This window comes from Neofelis nebulosa, chromosome 1 (genome assembly GCF_028018385.1).
Source record: "Neofelis nebulosa isolate mNeoNeb1 chromosome 1, mNeoNeb1.pri, whole genome shotgun sequence".
Classification (NCBI taxonomy): domain Eukaryota; kingdom Metazoa; phylum Chordata; class Mammalia; order Carnivora; family Felidae; genus Neofelis; species Neofelis nebulosa.
The window spans coordinates 50,590,129-50,606,813 of record NC_080782.1 but is presented as its reverse complement, the minus strand read 5'-3'; the positions used below and the strand labels follow the sequence as shown (position 1 = coordinate 50,606,813).

The 16,685-nt window shown below is 38.9% G+C and overlaps 1 protein-coding gene across 8 annotated transcripts in view; it reads left to right on the top strand.

Moving 5' to 3' along the window:
• Window positions 1-16,685, top strand: part of EBF1 (EBF transcription factor 1) — a 392,556-nt gene that overhangs the window by 345,163 nt on the left and 30,708 nt on the right. For all 8 annotated transcript variants that reach the window (XM_058721706.1, XM_058721698.1, XM_058721690.1 and 5 more), the window contains exon 11: window positions 13,167-13,255. In XM_058721706.1, coding sequence (XP_058577689.1) covers window positions 13,167-13,255 — 89 coding nt within the window. The remainder of the gene's footprint in view (window positions 1-13,166; window positions 13,256-16,685) is intronic.

Here is a 16,685-nt window from a genome sequence, read left to right as displayed (position 1 = left end):
ACCACCAGAATCTAAAGAAGATTAAATTCTGGCTACATATACAGATGTATTTTGTCAACATTTTGGTCAAGGAGACCCATTCCCCTGTGGTTTACAACTCCAAATTTGGGGTGAGTTAGAAGCAGTAGAACAAGAACCTCATTGAGGTAACCGGTGAGTGACCAACTTGGTTCTATCCACTTCTTAAAAGACAGGTGTCAAGATCAGGAGCAGAAAAAAAAAAAAAGAGCCATGGAAATCCCCTCATCTTCACCCCTCCTACCATACTAAAAGGAATGATCAAATCTGAATGTGAACTTGGCATCATAACTTTTGCCTCAGGACACCTGGAATTCTACACTATTGTTGGGACTGACTTGACTCCAATCTGGAATTGAGTGTCCTCTATGTCTCTTATGCCTCTCGTGATTAGCTAAGCTTCAGTTGGGCAAACAGGTTTGCCAAACCCTTACTCTCTTGGTATGTTCAGATCTTTGGGGATTGTTGAGTGAGATAAAAGAAAACTAGAGCCTCTGGATTAAGGCATTCATGAGTTTCCTAAAGTTGTGTTTGTCACCTACACTCATGATCTTGGAATGGTCTACGTTTGACAGTTTCTCGTCAGACCTCTCCTGGTTGATTACCCAGTCAGATCAGATTAGTGCGGACAACCCCTGTCATTTTAAGCTCCCCATTTGATTTCAGTGCCATTATTTTCTCTCCTGGTATTCCTTCTACTTTTTTGAGCTGCCTTTGTCCTTTGTCTCTGAATCTTTATCTAACTATTCCTTAACAGTTATTGTTTACTATAGCACTGTCTGTCCCTGGTTTTATTCTCACACTCGTAGTTTCAGGTATTACCTATATCTTGACATTGTCTATAACATCAACTCCATCCTTGATCTTTTTCCTGAGTTTCAGTCCTTTGTTTCCAACTGCTTACTAAAGATTTTTACATGGATGTGCTACTGGCACCTAAAAAGCATGTTTGAAATGGAACTCATCATTTTTTCCTTCCGTATGTAATTTTCTTCTTGCAGTCTTTATCTTGCTGAATGGCCACTCTATCCACTCAGTCAGATATATTAGAAATGCTAGAGTCATTCTCCATCCTTTCTTATTCCTCACACCTAATATGTTACTGAAGTCATATAAATTCTATTCTAACATACCTCTGAAATCTGCTTTTTCTCCATGATCACTTCATCCTTAGATGGTCCTTCATTTTCCATTTGGATTATTACAAAAGTACTGACTTTAAAAATCCATCTTTCATTGGACTTCTGTGGTTATGCCTTTGAAATATAGATCTGATTGTGTCACTCTTATGGTGTGGAAAACCTGAAAGAGCTCCTTATTGCCTACCAGATAAAGTTCTTATATGACACTCAAGGCCAGTATGTTACTCACGGCTACTCTTCAGTACTTTCCTCCCAGTGTATAAGCTCTGCTCTCCACAAACTGTATTATTCAACCTTATTTGAACACATCATGTCCTTTTATAGCTCTTGCCTTTGCTCATGCTGTTCCTTTTGCCTGGAATGCTTTTCCCACCCTTTTCAGTAGAAAAATTCTATTTATCTTTACACTTTCAACTTAAGTATGACTTCTTTGATAAATGTGTCCTTGACTCCACTACAGAGAATTACTGTTTTCCTTTCTCTGTGCTGATTACAGGCCTGGTTCCCCCCTGGATTATGTACTCCTCAAGGGTATATCATGGTGCCTAGAAGAGTTTTTCCAACTCAATTGTCTCTAGCTGGGGATACACAGGAAACTGGGCTTGGGTTGTACTTGTCTTTCTTTTTATCTTCTTCATCATACAACTTTATATACAGCAAAAAATCCAGTTTTATTGGATTAAGCAATGTAAAATGTCCCAAGTCTGGGAAAGAATCCCATCTTAATTAGGTGTTTCTTACTTTTTCCTTTGTTCCCATCTGGTCACAGGATTTATACTGTTTTAAAACACTTGTGTCTTCTCCAGGCAGAGCTCTATTTTAGAGTGATATTTGAGGATTAGAGGTGATGAATTCTCTGAACTATAATTTCAAATTAGTTTAAGTGAAAGAAGAAAGGCTGAAGCCCAGGGACAAGTGAAGCATACTTGATGTTCTCCTAGAATATTGCATCTTATTTATCATGTTGTTTTGAAATCTGTGTCTTTCTGCCCCTCTAGATCTGGGAGTTCTTGAGAGTGGGAAATATGTGAATAGTCTAATTCTGTATTCCCACATCTGCCCCTATTTCTAGCACATGGCAGGTATTCTATTAATGGTAATAATAACTGCCTGTTAAGTGTTTATTATGTGCTAAGCACTGTACAAATAGCACCACATCAAATCTTCCCTTTATAGATAAGGAAAAGTTAAAGAATGTAAGTGACTTTTCCAAAAGGCATGTCACTGGGGCACCTGGGTGGCTCAGTTGCTTGAGTGTCCATCTCTTGATTTTAGCTCAGATCATGATCCCACAGTCATGGGATCAAGCCCTGTGTCAGGCTCCATGCTGAGTGTGAAGTGCACTTAAGATTCTCTTTCTCCCTCTGTCCTTCTCCCCTACTTGCGTGCTCTCTCTCTGAAAAACCAAAAAACCCCAAAAAACACAAAAAACCCCCCAAAAACAAAAGGTATATCACTGGTCAGTGATGTAGCCTGGATGCAAATCTAGCTTTGTTTACTCCAAAAGGGAAGAAGAGTGTGCTGTTAGAGAAATGCAGGTCAGATGAAGTCTGGGGTAGGTGACAGAGGTTTCTATGGGATATGTGTTAAGACATATGTAAGACATATAAGGAAAGGACTAGAACAGATTGCAGATAGAAGGGGCTATGGAGAGCAAGTAAAGCATAGGAAAAGTCCTGGGGGCCAAAATTATTAGAGGCCTGTTCTGGAGGCCTAACTTGGCTGGTCTAGCAAAGAGGTTAAGAACAGGGCTCCAGGGGCGCCTGGGTGGCGCAGTCGGTTAAGCGTCCGACTTCAGCCAGGTCACGATCTCGCGGTCCGTGAGTTCGAGCCCCGCGTCGGGCTCTGGGCTGATGGCTCAGAACTTGGAGCCTGTTTCCGATTCTGTGTCTCCCTCTCTCTCTGCCCCTCCCCCGTTCATGCTCTGTCTCTCTCTGTCCCAAAAATAAAAAAAAACGTTGAAAAAAAAAATTAAAAAAAAAAAAAAAAAGAACAGGGCTCCAGAGTCAGACTGCTTGGGTTTTCACTCCTCGGTTCTGCGGATTTAGGCAAGATACTTAACTCTTCTAGGTCTCAGGTTCCTCTCTGTGCCATGGGAATAACAGTAGCTATTCACTGTAGGGTTGTGGTAAAGATTAGATAGGTAAATCCACGTAAAGTGCTTGGCACATAGTAAGTCCTTAAGAGGCGTTTAGCTAATGTTGCTGCTATAATAATTACTGTTGGAAGAAAAGAAACACATAAATGAATGCAACAGGAGTGCCATGGGGTATTTTAAATTTGAGGGAACGATGTAGCACTGCAAGTCTATTGGATACCACACAAATTACTAGTTCAAGGTAGTGCATATCTTAACATTAGATTGCACTGCATTCCTTGTCATAGTGCCATAGCTTTGCAAAGCTTAGTTATCAGCAATTACTGTGATCAGATGGAAGTCTCATGTAAAAATTAATGCAGAAGAGGAAAGAGGGTGGTGGTATCCAGTCTTATTCCAAAATTTAAGAAGTTATGCAGTGCTCGACAGAAGCACACATATCCCATTAGAAAGTAACTGTGATTGTTTTAGAATGAGATAAAAATATTACTATATTATTTTTTCTTCCAATTTCTTTGTATTGTTTTTCAAATGGCTGCTATGTTGTTAGGATATAAATATTAGGCGGTTTGAACCTAAGTAGTTAATAAACAGAGCTGCTGAGCATTTCTTTCCACTTGGAGGTGCTGTGGAAAGATTGCTGAGCTGCCCAAGGTGCTATGAGTGGAGAAAGTCTGAGAAGCTGTGGAGTAGATAATGAATAAAGATATAATCACAACATATGTGTGTTAAGGCTACAGAGAAAAGGGTTCTGACTCTGTTCAGGTAGAGGAGACTTGAGTCTGAAGCTAATGATACACAGCAATAATAATCATGTAAGTCAGGTCAATACTGAAAATGGCTGACTTCATTTATTTTATATCAAGATGCCATTTAGTTGGACTGTAGGCTGATGATAACGTCTAGGCTTATCTGCAAAGCCATTGTAGCTCTCTAGGTAACATACTTGTTATAAGTGCTCTTTAACTTATTAAAATACTACCGAATAATCAGTTAATCCTCTAATCCCTATTCCTGTCTTATTAGTGGATTAATGGATTATTTGGAGTCACTTTTCTTGGGACTTTTTCCCCTCTCAATCTGTCTAGAGAATCCTGCTATAACATCATTATCCAGCTCTTCTGAAACCTGTCCACCGGTTTAGAGGAAGCAGCTCTGTGAACAGTAGGAGTAATTTTTTGAGTTGTCTCATAAAACCATGATATTCACAATCACAAGTAGGACCTTAGCCCAGAACTCTGTGCTTGGTTAGTGCGGGGCTCAGAGAAGGGTTTTTTAGTTTTGGAGTCGAGACTTGGTGCTGTTCCCTGCTGAGAGCCATAAGTTACTGGTAGCTTGTTCTAGGAGAGTAATAAGTATTGTTGTTTAGCAATTGTGTTGTTGAAATTCAGCTCCACTATGTCTGACAGTATTTATCTAAAATACTTTCCCTGGTGCGTGTTCAAGTTCCAGTAAACCGTGTCTTATTGTGCGACCTTTTCATTTTCCAGTGAAAAGGGATCAGCTCGTCAGATAAAAGCTACAAGCCAGAGTACAGGAAAAATGCGTGCTCAGAAAATCCAAGCATGATTGAAAACAAGATGTGTTAAATCAATGCGGTTTATCGCCTGCCTATTCCCGGCAATTGCTGTTCTAAGCTCATTCTGAACACACACTGGATGATAAAACTACGGTGTCAAGCACTCGCTGGGGTGGGAACGCAAGAAAACATGTTTATCAGACAGGCTGTGTGATTTTACCCCCTTGATAACAGTTATTGTCAAAACTCTTTGGAAAGAAATCTGAAGAACAATTATAGAAGGAATATTACTCCTGTTCTATCAGAAGATATGCCAGTCGGGAAGAAAATTATAGATTTATCCTTAAATGCTAAGAAAGACAGACTGTGTTGGCTTTCAACACTTAAACACCATCATCAATTACACAGTGAAAATCATCCTTCTCTTCTAGTTCAAATGAGCAAATCTGGCTTTGGAAACTTAATCACAAATGATCTTTTTTTTTTTTAAATCATAAAGTGAAAAAGATTGAAAGGCAAAAAAAAAAAATCATGAAGATCTTTAAGCTTCTGTTTGCTTGAGGGATTTAATTTTAGTTTTAAACTTGTATCAAATTTGGAAATCTAAATTAAGACTCCTGAAAGGCCAAGCTGTTCAGAGCACATCATATGCCATAACAGGGGCAACTTTTCTCATCAACTTTAGTACAATTAGAGAGCAGTACAGTTTTCCCTAATTATTGTACATTCACCTACTTCCCATTTTAGACAGAGCTTAACCCTCCAGGGCGATCAGGGGGTCTGTTTATGGAGAGTTGTTCCACTTCTGCCGGTGACTTCTCGCCAAGAATCGTCTAGAAAATACCAACTGGTTGTGACATGAAATTAGTGGGTTTTATGTATCTTAACAGCATTCTGTGTTCTTTTTTTCCCAAAGGACAAATCAACCTTTGAGAGCCCAACTCAAACATGACAGAAAACTCAGCTTTTTGGTCATTTGTGGGAAAAGTTTCAAATACGAGGGTGGCCTCCCCCGAGAGGGTTCGTGTTTGTCGATGGCTGAGTCGTAAGTGGCCAAGTCAGGCTAAGTGACTTGCTCACCTGTACAAAGTCAGGGGTCTGTGCATAAGGGTTCTTCCTCGGGGCAGGTTTCCATTTCACAGATACTGAGTGACAAAGAAGCCATTTAATGGATTTGCTAGCAGAACTCGTCAATATGTTGCAAATTGGGATTCATTAATATTAAAATAAAGTAGTCATCCTGGAAGAGTAAGTAAAGCACCGAGGCTTTTGTTCTGATTCATACAGTTAGCACTGTCTGTGCCTCAGTTTCTCAAATCCCAATTGGGAGCGATGATTTTTGACATTTATGGCACAGCATATTGAAGGAATCACTGAGATAATGTCTATAAAGCACTTGATATTACTGGGAAAACAGTATTATGTGACCTCAGGGTATGTTTAAAATGACACCTCAACAAGTAATCATTATGATTATTAACATCTATTAAAAATCTTCAGAGGTCCTTATAACTTAGAGAATAACTGAGGTTCAGGATGTAAAAACTTAAAAATTAGTTGTAACCTATCTAAGTGTAAATTGGTATACATTTTGTAAAGGATAGTTAGGAAATATATGTATCAAAAGACTTGAAAATGTGCATATTCTTTTATCTAAGAATCTCTCCTGTATTCAATATAGTACTTCTTACATCAGTGAAAATTTGCAGGGGTTGGTGGGGAAGCATACACCCCCATTAACAGAGGATTTGTTACATAAATTTTGGCCATCTATCTAATGCAATATGCCATGACCCCTGGAAAGATTGAGGTGGATATAAATATGTATATAATCTGTATTTATATAAAACAGTATTGTGAAAATGTCAGAAAGCGTGGGTACTAATATAAGTAGTGGTTACGTATGAATAGGAGTATCATGGGGTATTGTTTTTTCCTCTTTTTTGTGTTTCTTTTGTATTTTTTATACAATAAGAATGTCTTACTTTTTGAGAAACACTAAAGCTGTTTCCATTTTAAAAAAACAAAAGTATGCCACTCAACTCTTTCGCTCTTGATTGCTCTTGCTTGTGGAAGAGTTCTTAATTTCTAAAGGTACATAAACTCTTTGCATTCCAGCTGACAGCCCTCAGGGTCTTCCAGCTCTTTCTCCAGGAGCCCCAGCATGTCATCATCCTGGGCTTTGATCCACTTCCCCCCGCCCTCTCACTTTCTCTCTTCAGTTTGTACCTTGTATGTACCCCTGGCCCCATTCTTTGTGGAAAGGACTTAGCCACACAAGCCAACTAGTACCTCTGTACCTTTGGTAGAGAGAAGTAGTAATTCCTTTGCTTGGTTTTTGAGTCTCAGACTTTTTGCCACACATGGAGAAGTTTGAAAACTACAAATAAGAAGTCAGGGCGTGTTCAAATCCAGTTTGGAAATTTTCCTTTGGCTCCTATGTTGGTAAATTCTGCCCATGTTGGCTTCATCCTGACACCCTCCTGGTTCAGTTACAGCTTCTGCAGCGCAGTGAGCCTCTTCCCAAACCTCTCCCGAACCTGACTGGCGCCCGAGGCAGGGAACTGGGTTGTAAAAGTATTTCACATTGAAAGCAGGGCTCTGCTTGCAGGGGATTTGGTTTTAGGTTTCTTAAAGAGTGTGTTGCTCACTTCTACAGAAGAGACGACCGGAATACTGTTCATGCGCTAAACATCTAGGAAGATAATGAAATATCTAAGTGACTGGAAATGCAACAGATTTCTTCATTAACCATATTTCTGGCTCTTGTTTAGGTTTCTGGTTGATTTTTCGGTTTATATATTTTAAAGTCAGTCTTCAAGATAGGTTTGTGAAGATAACTTGCTGTTTTATTGTTTACCTCTAGTTGTTAATTTAGTGACTGAGGGAAAATTGGGGCCATTATGGAACAAAAAGGCTCGCCTAACACATATGTAATAACTCTCATGCCCAGAATGGATCTGCCTTGAAGGGAAATGCTCTGCTGTTACTCCTTTAGTTCAAATATAGAGTAGTCACCAGGGAAGCTCGGAGACCCAGGTGCTGGTTTTATCATTGCCTGTGCTATGAGGTTTTATTTATTACTTGGCATAGAGTCTAGATATTTGTTTGGACATTAAATGGCAATAGAATATAAATATTACCTTCCTAATATCTGCATTTCTTTTTATTTCCAGTCAAAATGACATCATGTCACACAACCATTAAAAAAAGGAAATTAAAACCCCAGAAATATGTTAAAGCGCTGCAGCGAGTCTCTGAGCTATAAAAGCAGGGGAACTCTGCGCTAACATTGGAATGGCACCGAAAGAGCTTTTCCTGTGCTGTTTGGGAACACAGCTCTCCAGCCCCTCATTTCCATTGTTTCCAGGAATTAAGTATTCAAGAAGTTCAGAAGGACAGAGGAGTGATTTCTCTAAAAAGAAACTCTGAAAAGAGAAAAGTCAGTTTTCATAACTGAGAATGCATCCTTCCTGACTATAAAATTTTAATTTGCAAATAAATCCCCTTAGAGAGAATTTCCTTACTTGATGTGTGTGAAGTGGATTTAAAAAAAGACTAAAGGCATGAAAAGGCCACAAATGGCATTTAGTTACAATTTACTCATTACAGATGTTTTGAATGGATTTTGTAATTTTTTTTTGAGAGAGAGCATGTGCACGTGTGCACATCAGTGGGAGAGGGGGCAGAGGAAGAAGAGAGAGAGAGAGAGAGAGAGAGAGAGAGAGAGAGAGAGAGAGAGAGAGAGACAGAGAGAGAACCCCAAGCAGACTCCCTGCCGAGTGCAGAGCCCAACACAGGGCTCAGTCCCACGACCCTGGGATCATAACCTGAGCCAAAATCAAGAGACGGATGTTCATCTGAGTCACCCAGGTGCCCCTGGATTTTGTAATCTTGTCATTAGTATTCGTGCATAAAATCTAATTGCATTATTTTAAATGTTCTTTGCATATAGCATTTCATGCTGCATGAACACTTGGACACTGTAAATAATAGTTTTTTATTATCAGAGCTGTTCTGTCTTGACCAGGACCTCAGTTGAAGCCCAAAGAAGGGCTCTGCTTAGATTGGTTCTGCATAGAAAGTTACTGATTTCTTCTGGGGGAGTTTGAGATTGTGAGACCGGGAAAGCCAGCCCCCACAGCCATTTATAAACAGTTCCAACACAAGGCCAGATGTAGGGGTTTGATTTTTTTTTTTTAACTATTTAATTAACTTTTACTCTTTGAAAAGTAATGACTTTGATGCCCCTGAAATGCCGACCAGTTCATCAGTCTTTTGGGGCTGGATGACATATTTCTTTCAGAAAGTTTGTTTTTAAGGGCTTTTGGTTTTGTGACACAAAACAGTTAATTCCTACAAATGCCATCTGGATGCATGGTGGGCACTAAAAATGATGATTGAGTCAATGGAGAATTTCCTATAATGTGGAATTTTTAGATGCCTACATTGTTCCCATTCTACTGTGATGATTTAAAAGTTGGGGCTTTTTCAATTTGGGATTACAGGTTTTTCTAGACCTCTGAGCCTCCCTTATTCTGCTACTGTCCCTGCCTGGTTTCAGATGACACCCTCCGAAGCCCTTTTCAGAGAACATGGACTAGGTATTTGGAAGCGGAGTCACAAAATGCTCTCTCATCCTTGCTTTCCTGTTGCCATTTATAGCTTCATCTGTTTTTCTTTTTTCAACCTAAGATGCTCATGCTTCTTTATTTGTGGTTAATTATGCCCAATTAAGTTTTTCTTTCTTTCTCTACTAGATTCTCAGAATTGTCCTAAGTTTTAGGGGGAAAATTGATTAGTCCCATTTCTACTGGTGCCCCCTGAGCCCTGTGCTTGAATACAATGAGGTCACTTTGTTGAAGGATTAACTTTATATTACATTCTTGCAGAGTAGACGTATGTCCCTAAGGTACGACTACCCCCACTGATGAAATAAATATACCATTCTTTATGATTCCTCCTCGTTACCCTCTCTGTTGATTTTCAGAGAGTTTATGAATAGTCACATATTTATACAACTGGCCAAAAGTATACTACTTATTTTTCTTATAGTCTGTAATAACCTATGCAAGGTTATTAAAGGGTATACAGACCCCTTTTAAGGCATAGTTTCTTATGTCATTACTTTATACAAGGAGGTCACATTCCATCTCGGCAACAATCTCTTGCTCTTAACCTTTTTCTCTGATTATAAAAGTAATATATGTTCATTGTGGAAAATTCAGAGAATGTACAGCACAAAGAGAAGGAAGAAAAGCACTTTAAGACCCACTTTTTGGAAATAACTACTGTTAAGCAGTTTATATACAGACATATTTTCTTTATTCTATGTATGTTCATTTTTTAAAAAGTAACCATATTGTATATATGCTCCTGTAATCTGCTTGTTAACCTAGCCGTATATTATATGTCAGTAAATAATTTTTTTTCCCTGTAGCATTGCTTTTGAGGACTGCATCATATTCCATTCCATGGGTGTGCCATGATTTTACCATCCTCCTTCCTAGCCACTTAATCTGTTTTTAGGGGGTTTTGCTTTGTTTTGTTTTAAGTACCAATCTTTATCAGATGACCCTTCTCATTCAGTAATCCTTTTTTTTTTTTTTCCTCTAGTCAATGCAATGAGAGAACTCATCAGGCACATTTGAATTTAAGACAATGAGCTTTGTCTTGCATATTTTTAATGCTGTTTTTGTCTATAGCACTGGACCACACCGTTGTAATGGTCTATACCTAAATTAAGGGCAGGTTAATATATTGAAACATATGAGTGTAGAGCAAGTCATAAAGGCATGGGAAATAAATTAAAAGCCTTTATCTAACTATCTGAAATACATCCCTTCACATAGTATACTTCCATAAAGTAGATGCTTATTTCCCTTGAATAATGAGTTTAATATATCTTAATTACGTTTTGTGGCAGCAGAATGACTTCTCCTCAGCTCTTTAGCTGTTAGTTCCATATGATATTTGAATTGGCTCTTTTAATTGCAGATACTAAGTGTTGGTCATTCTGCTGTGAGTTGGCTGTATGGACAGAGAAACACATCCTCCCCTCATAATGTCAGACATTCATTCATTTAACAATCACCCGTTTCTTGACACGGTAGGAGTTAATTCATTATGCAAACAACTGCAGGAACAGGTCAACAATTCAAGTTTTATTGGTGGCTTAGCCTGAAAAACAAAAACAAGAATTAGAATTTTCAGAATGCTAAATTATGTCTTCAGATATTAAAATGATACACTTAATTGTTTAAAGCTATTTTTATGGTTAAACATCTTGGATGGCAATTAGTAATATGGGTGGAGGATGGATGTGATATATAACTTAAACCTAGGTGCTCATTCCTGTCCCTCTCATGCATTTCTTGATTAAATACCATGGATTTTACGAGTAACAGCTTCCCTGCATGAAGAGTTCTATGGCTTTTTCCTCTACATGTCTAATTTGAAAAAAGAATTCTTCTCAAGGGTTTAGAAAGTAATTCATAAAATGGGAGGAATAATAAATATTGTGCCTTAACTCATATACTAGTATAGATAGAAAGATTTGGTACACCTGGGTATAATTTTAGTTAATTTCCACAAGAGACAGGTTGAAAGTTTACTGTTTGGAAGCTGGGGAAAGGGGGAGAAGATGGCTAAATCTCATATTTGTAAAAATGATTACATTGTCTTAAATGAAAATGCTACTCTATTAACAATTTCAATAAGCATTGCATTTGGGAAAATCTTTTCAATAAAAAGTTACCTGAAGTTCACTCCAACTTAAAATATACAAGTGAGGAAAAAGTACTTACTCTGATTTATGTGTCTTTTGGAGGTGTAATTATTGGCTTTTTACTCACCTATGTAAAACAATGTACTTTTGTAAATGGATTTCTGGCCACTTTATGCAGCTTTTTTTTTTTTTTTTTTTGCCTTTTTTTTTTTTTTGCCTTTTTTTTTTCCTTACATAAAAAGTAAGCACTGTCAATCAAGGAATTTTAAGGTTTATTTCCTCTTTAGAAATGATTGATAGCCTTTTAGATTTACAAGTTGACAAGTTAAAGGGTTCTATTGGTATAATTATGTACTAAATTCACAGTCTTTCAATTTAAATGTCCTTTTAAAACCACAAGATTATCATACCTGTATTTTGAAAAGTGGGCCAGTCAGTTTGGGTTGGTATACAAATTGCTTCCATTAGCCTTGGGACCTATTTGAATTTAATACAGTTTTTTAAAGTTAGTAGTAGTATGAATCTTACTTTCGAAATTTAGGTTAATGGAAATGCATTTTAAGTAAAGCATGTGGCAACTTGTTTTCTAATGTATAGCTAAATGTCAGAACTACAAAGACTGTCTTTTTACTCGGTGTGGGAGAAAATATGTGGTTGAAAACGTTAGTTACACTAAAAAAGAAAAGAAGAAAAACACCCACCCTCCCACCCACCCATTACTTAGAGGATACGGGGGATGTGGGTAGAGGACTGAGCTGCCATCTTTTCCTGGTCAGGTGAGGAAGGCTGAAGATATTTCATACCTTGAGAAGGAATTTTGAAAATTATAGACCAGAGTCTACTTCGTATCACACTTAATTTAAGGAGGCTTTGAAGAGAGTGTAGACAATATGAGTACAATAAGGCCCATTGTCTCCAAATATTATTATAAGTTTGTTCTTCTTTTAGTCTTTTTAAGAATTTTTCTTGGAGACCCATATGCTCTATGCTAGTGCTCCACAGAGGCTAGTCTTTTTCCTGAAATAATACTGATGTTAGTGAATGAGTCTGTCATTTTAGATGTGAGGGTGTTGTATCGAGGACATTTTCAACACCTATCACCTTGCAGACTCTATCAAGTGTAGACTAGGTTTTCTATGCTGAGAAGATCTCATCTCCCTGCCCCTCACCACGTTCTTGCAGGCTTAATCACCACAGAGGCATCGACTTGTGGGGTGTGCTGAGATCTACTACAGATTTTTCAGTTAAGCAAGTACTTGTAATTCTGCTGTTTATAATGTGTGGATACCTTCAGACAAGCCCTTAAGTATTTATTTTGCCCTGAGCTTTTAGCCAGTGGATCCTAAAACTTCATATCAAATACCATTTTACTTTCTATTTTTGATTATGTAAGCAATATAGAATTTGGCCAGAAGAACTGAGTTCAGGAGTCGTTACTAAGGTTCCTACCAATGTTCTTTTGAGTGAGTCCCTGCCTACCATGGTAAATAGCAGAAGTAGACAGTGAAAATGTTCAGCAAGGGGATTGTGCATCTGCTCATCTCGTGATGTAATTCAAAAGTATAAATTAAATTCCTGAGTTCTAGTTGTTTCCATGCCATCAGTGTTAGTTTCTGTTTTATTTAATGAAATTGTTCTAATCCTGTGACTTCTTCCTTGCAGCGCTCAATGAACCCACCATCGATTATGGTTTCCAGAGGTTACAGAAGGTCATTCCTCGGCACCCTGGCGACCCCGAGCGTTTGCCAAAGGTCAGGATTCTTCTTTTTGGGGTTACAGTCTCTGTAACTTGACTTGAGCTTAGGTGATTAGCAGAAAACTTTGCTGTTGATAAAATTAGTTCATAGGTGAACAACGCAACATTTTTGTCTTTTGTGTGTTTGGTACTATAAGGTAAACAATAATAAAAGTAGCAAGCATTTATGTGCCAGGTAGTGTTATTCTTATTTTTACATATATTATGTCATTTCTTCCTTTCAAAAACCCTCTGAGTTGGTACTTTTATTTTAGAGAAGAAAATAATCAAGCAAGGAGAGGTTAAATCATTTGCCCAAGGTCACAAGCATGTAAATTGCTAAACTGAGATTCAAATCTATACAACCTGGCTCCAAAGTCCAGGTTATTAATCATTACATCATATCAATTCTTAAGAGGAAAGAGAACACTGGCTTTCTACCTATGTAAGGATTTATACCTATCCCTAATGCAGCTAGAACTCAAAGAAACATATTGGTAGATCTTGCAACTGGACAAATAAGACAGAGCCTTTTACCTCCAGAGGCATCCTACCTAATTGGAAATAAGGTATAAAAGTGTGAGAAATTAAACAAAAATTCAAGAGTAATATATGTCATGCAGCAATACACTGAGATTGCCAATACAGAAAGTAGGAAATTCACATATTGACTTCTATTCTGTACCTGTTGTCAATATCAGGGGTATTCTCATCTCTGTACCTGAGGAACACGGGCCTTGTGTCACAGAGATCACTATACACAACTAGTCACTAGAGGAAGTAATAGATACATTTAACCAAAGTGCAACCAAAGTCCTGTGAGGACTCCGAATAGAGAACAATTAAATAAGTTCAAAATACAGAATTAGTGGAACTACCATTCACCATTTACTGACAGCAAAATAAAGTTTCATTTATTACACAAATGGAAACTATTATAAATTCAATGAGTAGATGAGAGATGCTCTCCTTGCTGGAATAAGTCTAGAGATATGTCACTTCTGAGTCTGTTTTGCCTCATAAAACACTTACAAAAATGAAGTTGGCGTCCTTCTTAGCTCAACAAACTTCTTCGGGGGATTGGCTTACTGTCAGATCCTACCTGTGTGCCTGGTACCCTGTCAGAACAGACCTTGCCCAGGAGAAAAGTGCCCCCCCCCAAATTGTTGCATAAATGAGAGGAGGCAGTAGAGGAGAGGAGGGACACTACCTGACTGAAGAGAGGAAGAACTGTGACCAGCAAGAATGGGAGTTCTCTACCTAGACCTGGGGGAAGAAGCACAGAGCCTCAGTCTCTAGCTCTAGCTTCCGGGAACAGCCTTGCTTCCTCCCAGTGTTGTGGACCTTACTGAAAGCGTTTCACCTCAGGAGGAAACCATATGTTATGTCAGACTGTTCATATCCTTGTCTTTGAAACAGGCCTCCATCGTACACATCCTTCTCTTTCACCTGACTTAGTGAACGGCAGTCTCCGTCTGTAGTATAGATGTGCCTCGGAGAGATTTACTTTCAAGGCCCTCTGTCTAGCAAGAACCTAGCTCCCATGCATTTCCTGTGGGATTATAATTGGTAATTTTATAGCACAATGATATAAATGATGTGTGTCCACCCAGTGGTCAGTGCCTGAGGTGTCTCAGTGGTAGAAAGAAGACATGGGCACAATGACAGACTTGTCTTAATTTTTCCTTTTGGCAACAATCTTCACTTTACACGTGGCATTTGATGTCTCTAGAGTCTGCTGAAGGACCTGGAGAGTCCGATTGGCAGGGGTGGAACTCGGAGCAAGGACATTTACTAGCTATGCAGCAGGGGTCAAAATTCTTGTTTTTTCCCCCCCAAATTCTTTGCCTCTGTGCCTCAGTTTCCTTCTCTATCAAATGGAGATGGTAATATTTTCCACTTTTTTCCAGTTATTTCAACCAGTTATTTAACACTCAACAAAAGGTACCTTTGATTATCTGCAGGTGAGTAAGAGTGGGATTGTTGCTTCTTAGGTCTCTTCCATCCAATCTCTGCAGAGCAGGAAATCTTAATCCTGGTGGCAGTTGAATGTATGATTCATCTTCTGTGCCTCAGTTTCTTCATCTATAAAGTGGGGACAATAATCGCGCTGACTTCCCGGGGATCATGTAAGGACAAAAAGAAGTAATCCTGTGGATGCACTCTAGCACAGCTATCTGGCTCACAAGTTGCTTCTCTGTAAATATTATTGAAAAACGGAAGATAAATCTGATTTAACGGTTGAGGTCTAAAGAAGCCAGGAGGTACTTTTCTTATTCATAATGAAATAAGAGAAATAGGCATATAAGGCTTATTTTTGTGTACTTTTAAAACCATTTTTACAGTTGCACATCACATTCAGAAATGTTGAACAAATAGCACAGGCACGTGTCACTGCATCCCCGGTGGCCTGATGGTGAAGTTCCCAGCCCTCTTTTCCTGGGTTTGGGAGGAGTAATCAGGACACAATGGATTTGTGTGCTGAGGAAACACTCCGCAGCCTGCATCTAGCCACTTGACTGCTCAAGGGCTCTGGCCGGAGCCGCCCCAGGAAGTTCTCTGTGTGACTCAGACCAGAGTGGCTGTCCTCCTGGCTCTGAATGTTAAGGTGGAGGGAGAGTTCAAGAGCAAGGTCAGGAAGTGGTGGATGGAGCCAGCTCGAGGTATTCCTGTGGACTTGGGAGATTTATACTCAGGCTGTCCATTGTTAGAGGGATAAAAACGGGCTCCGCCTTTCTTAGAATCATGGTCAGTGTTTGTCAAACAGGAGTGTTTCAGTGAGCCATGGACCACACACCTTAAAAAACAAACTGCACTTTATTAAACCCATGTGTTTGTGAATAGACAAAGCTAGATTCATACAACCACCCACATATTCTGTCAAATGAAACTGCTCCAAAGACCAAGCAGACAGCTTTCCATAATAATATGCCTTTGTATACTGGCTTGTGCTTTTTCAAAGAACTTGTACATGTTTTGTTTTATTGGAGCCCCTCTTATGAGAGAAGTCAGGAAAATAGACATCATTCCCATTTACCAAATGAGAAAACAGGAGCAAGATGAACCCTTCTCTGTCAACTATTTTGTTCCTGAAAGTCACCATTAGTGATAGTGGCTGTACGCACACATTTAAAACAGTATAATTATCCTAAGCCCAGGTGTTATTTGGTTTCCTTTTTCAGATGCGCAGGGAGAAAGGTGGACTAAGATTTTAAATGGAACCGTTCTGTTCTGTTTCATACAAACTTGCCTCCCTCTCTGGATCCTGGCAGGAGGGAGAAGAACACGTGATGGACTTTGGGGTGAAGGTTGACTCTTCATGTAATGTGGCGGTGAGGGGATGGGGACTGTGGTCAGTCAGAGACCATGAGATACAGGCATGTATGATGCAATCCAGAAGCACTGAACAAGGAGTTCTCTCTGTTTTGAAGGCCAGCAGTGTCTCC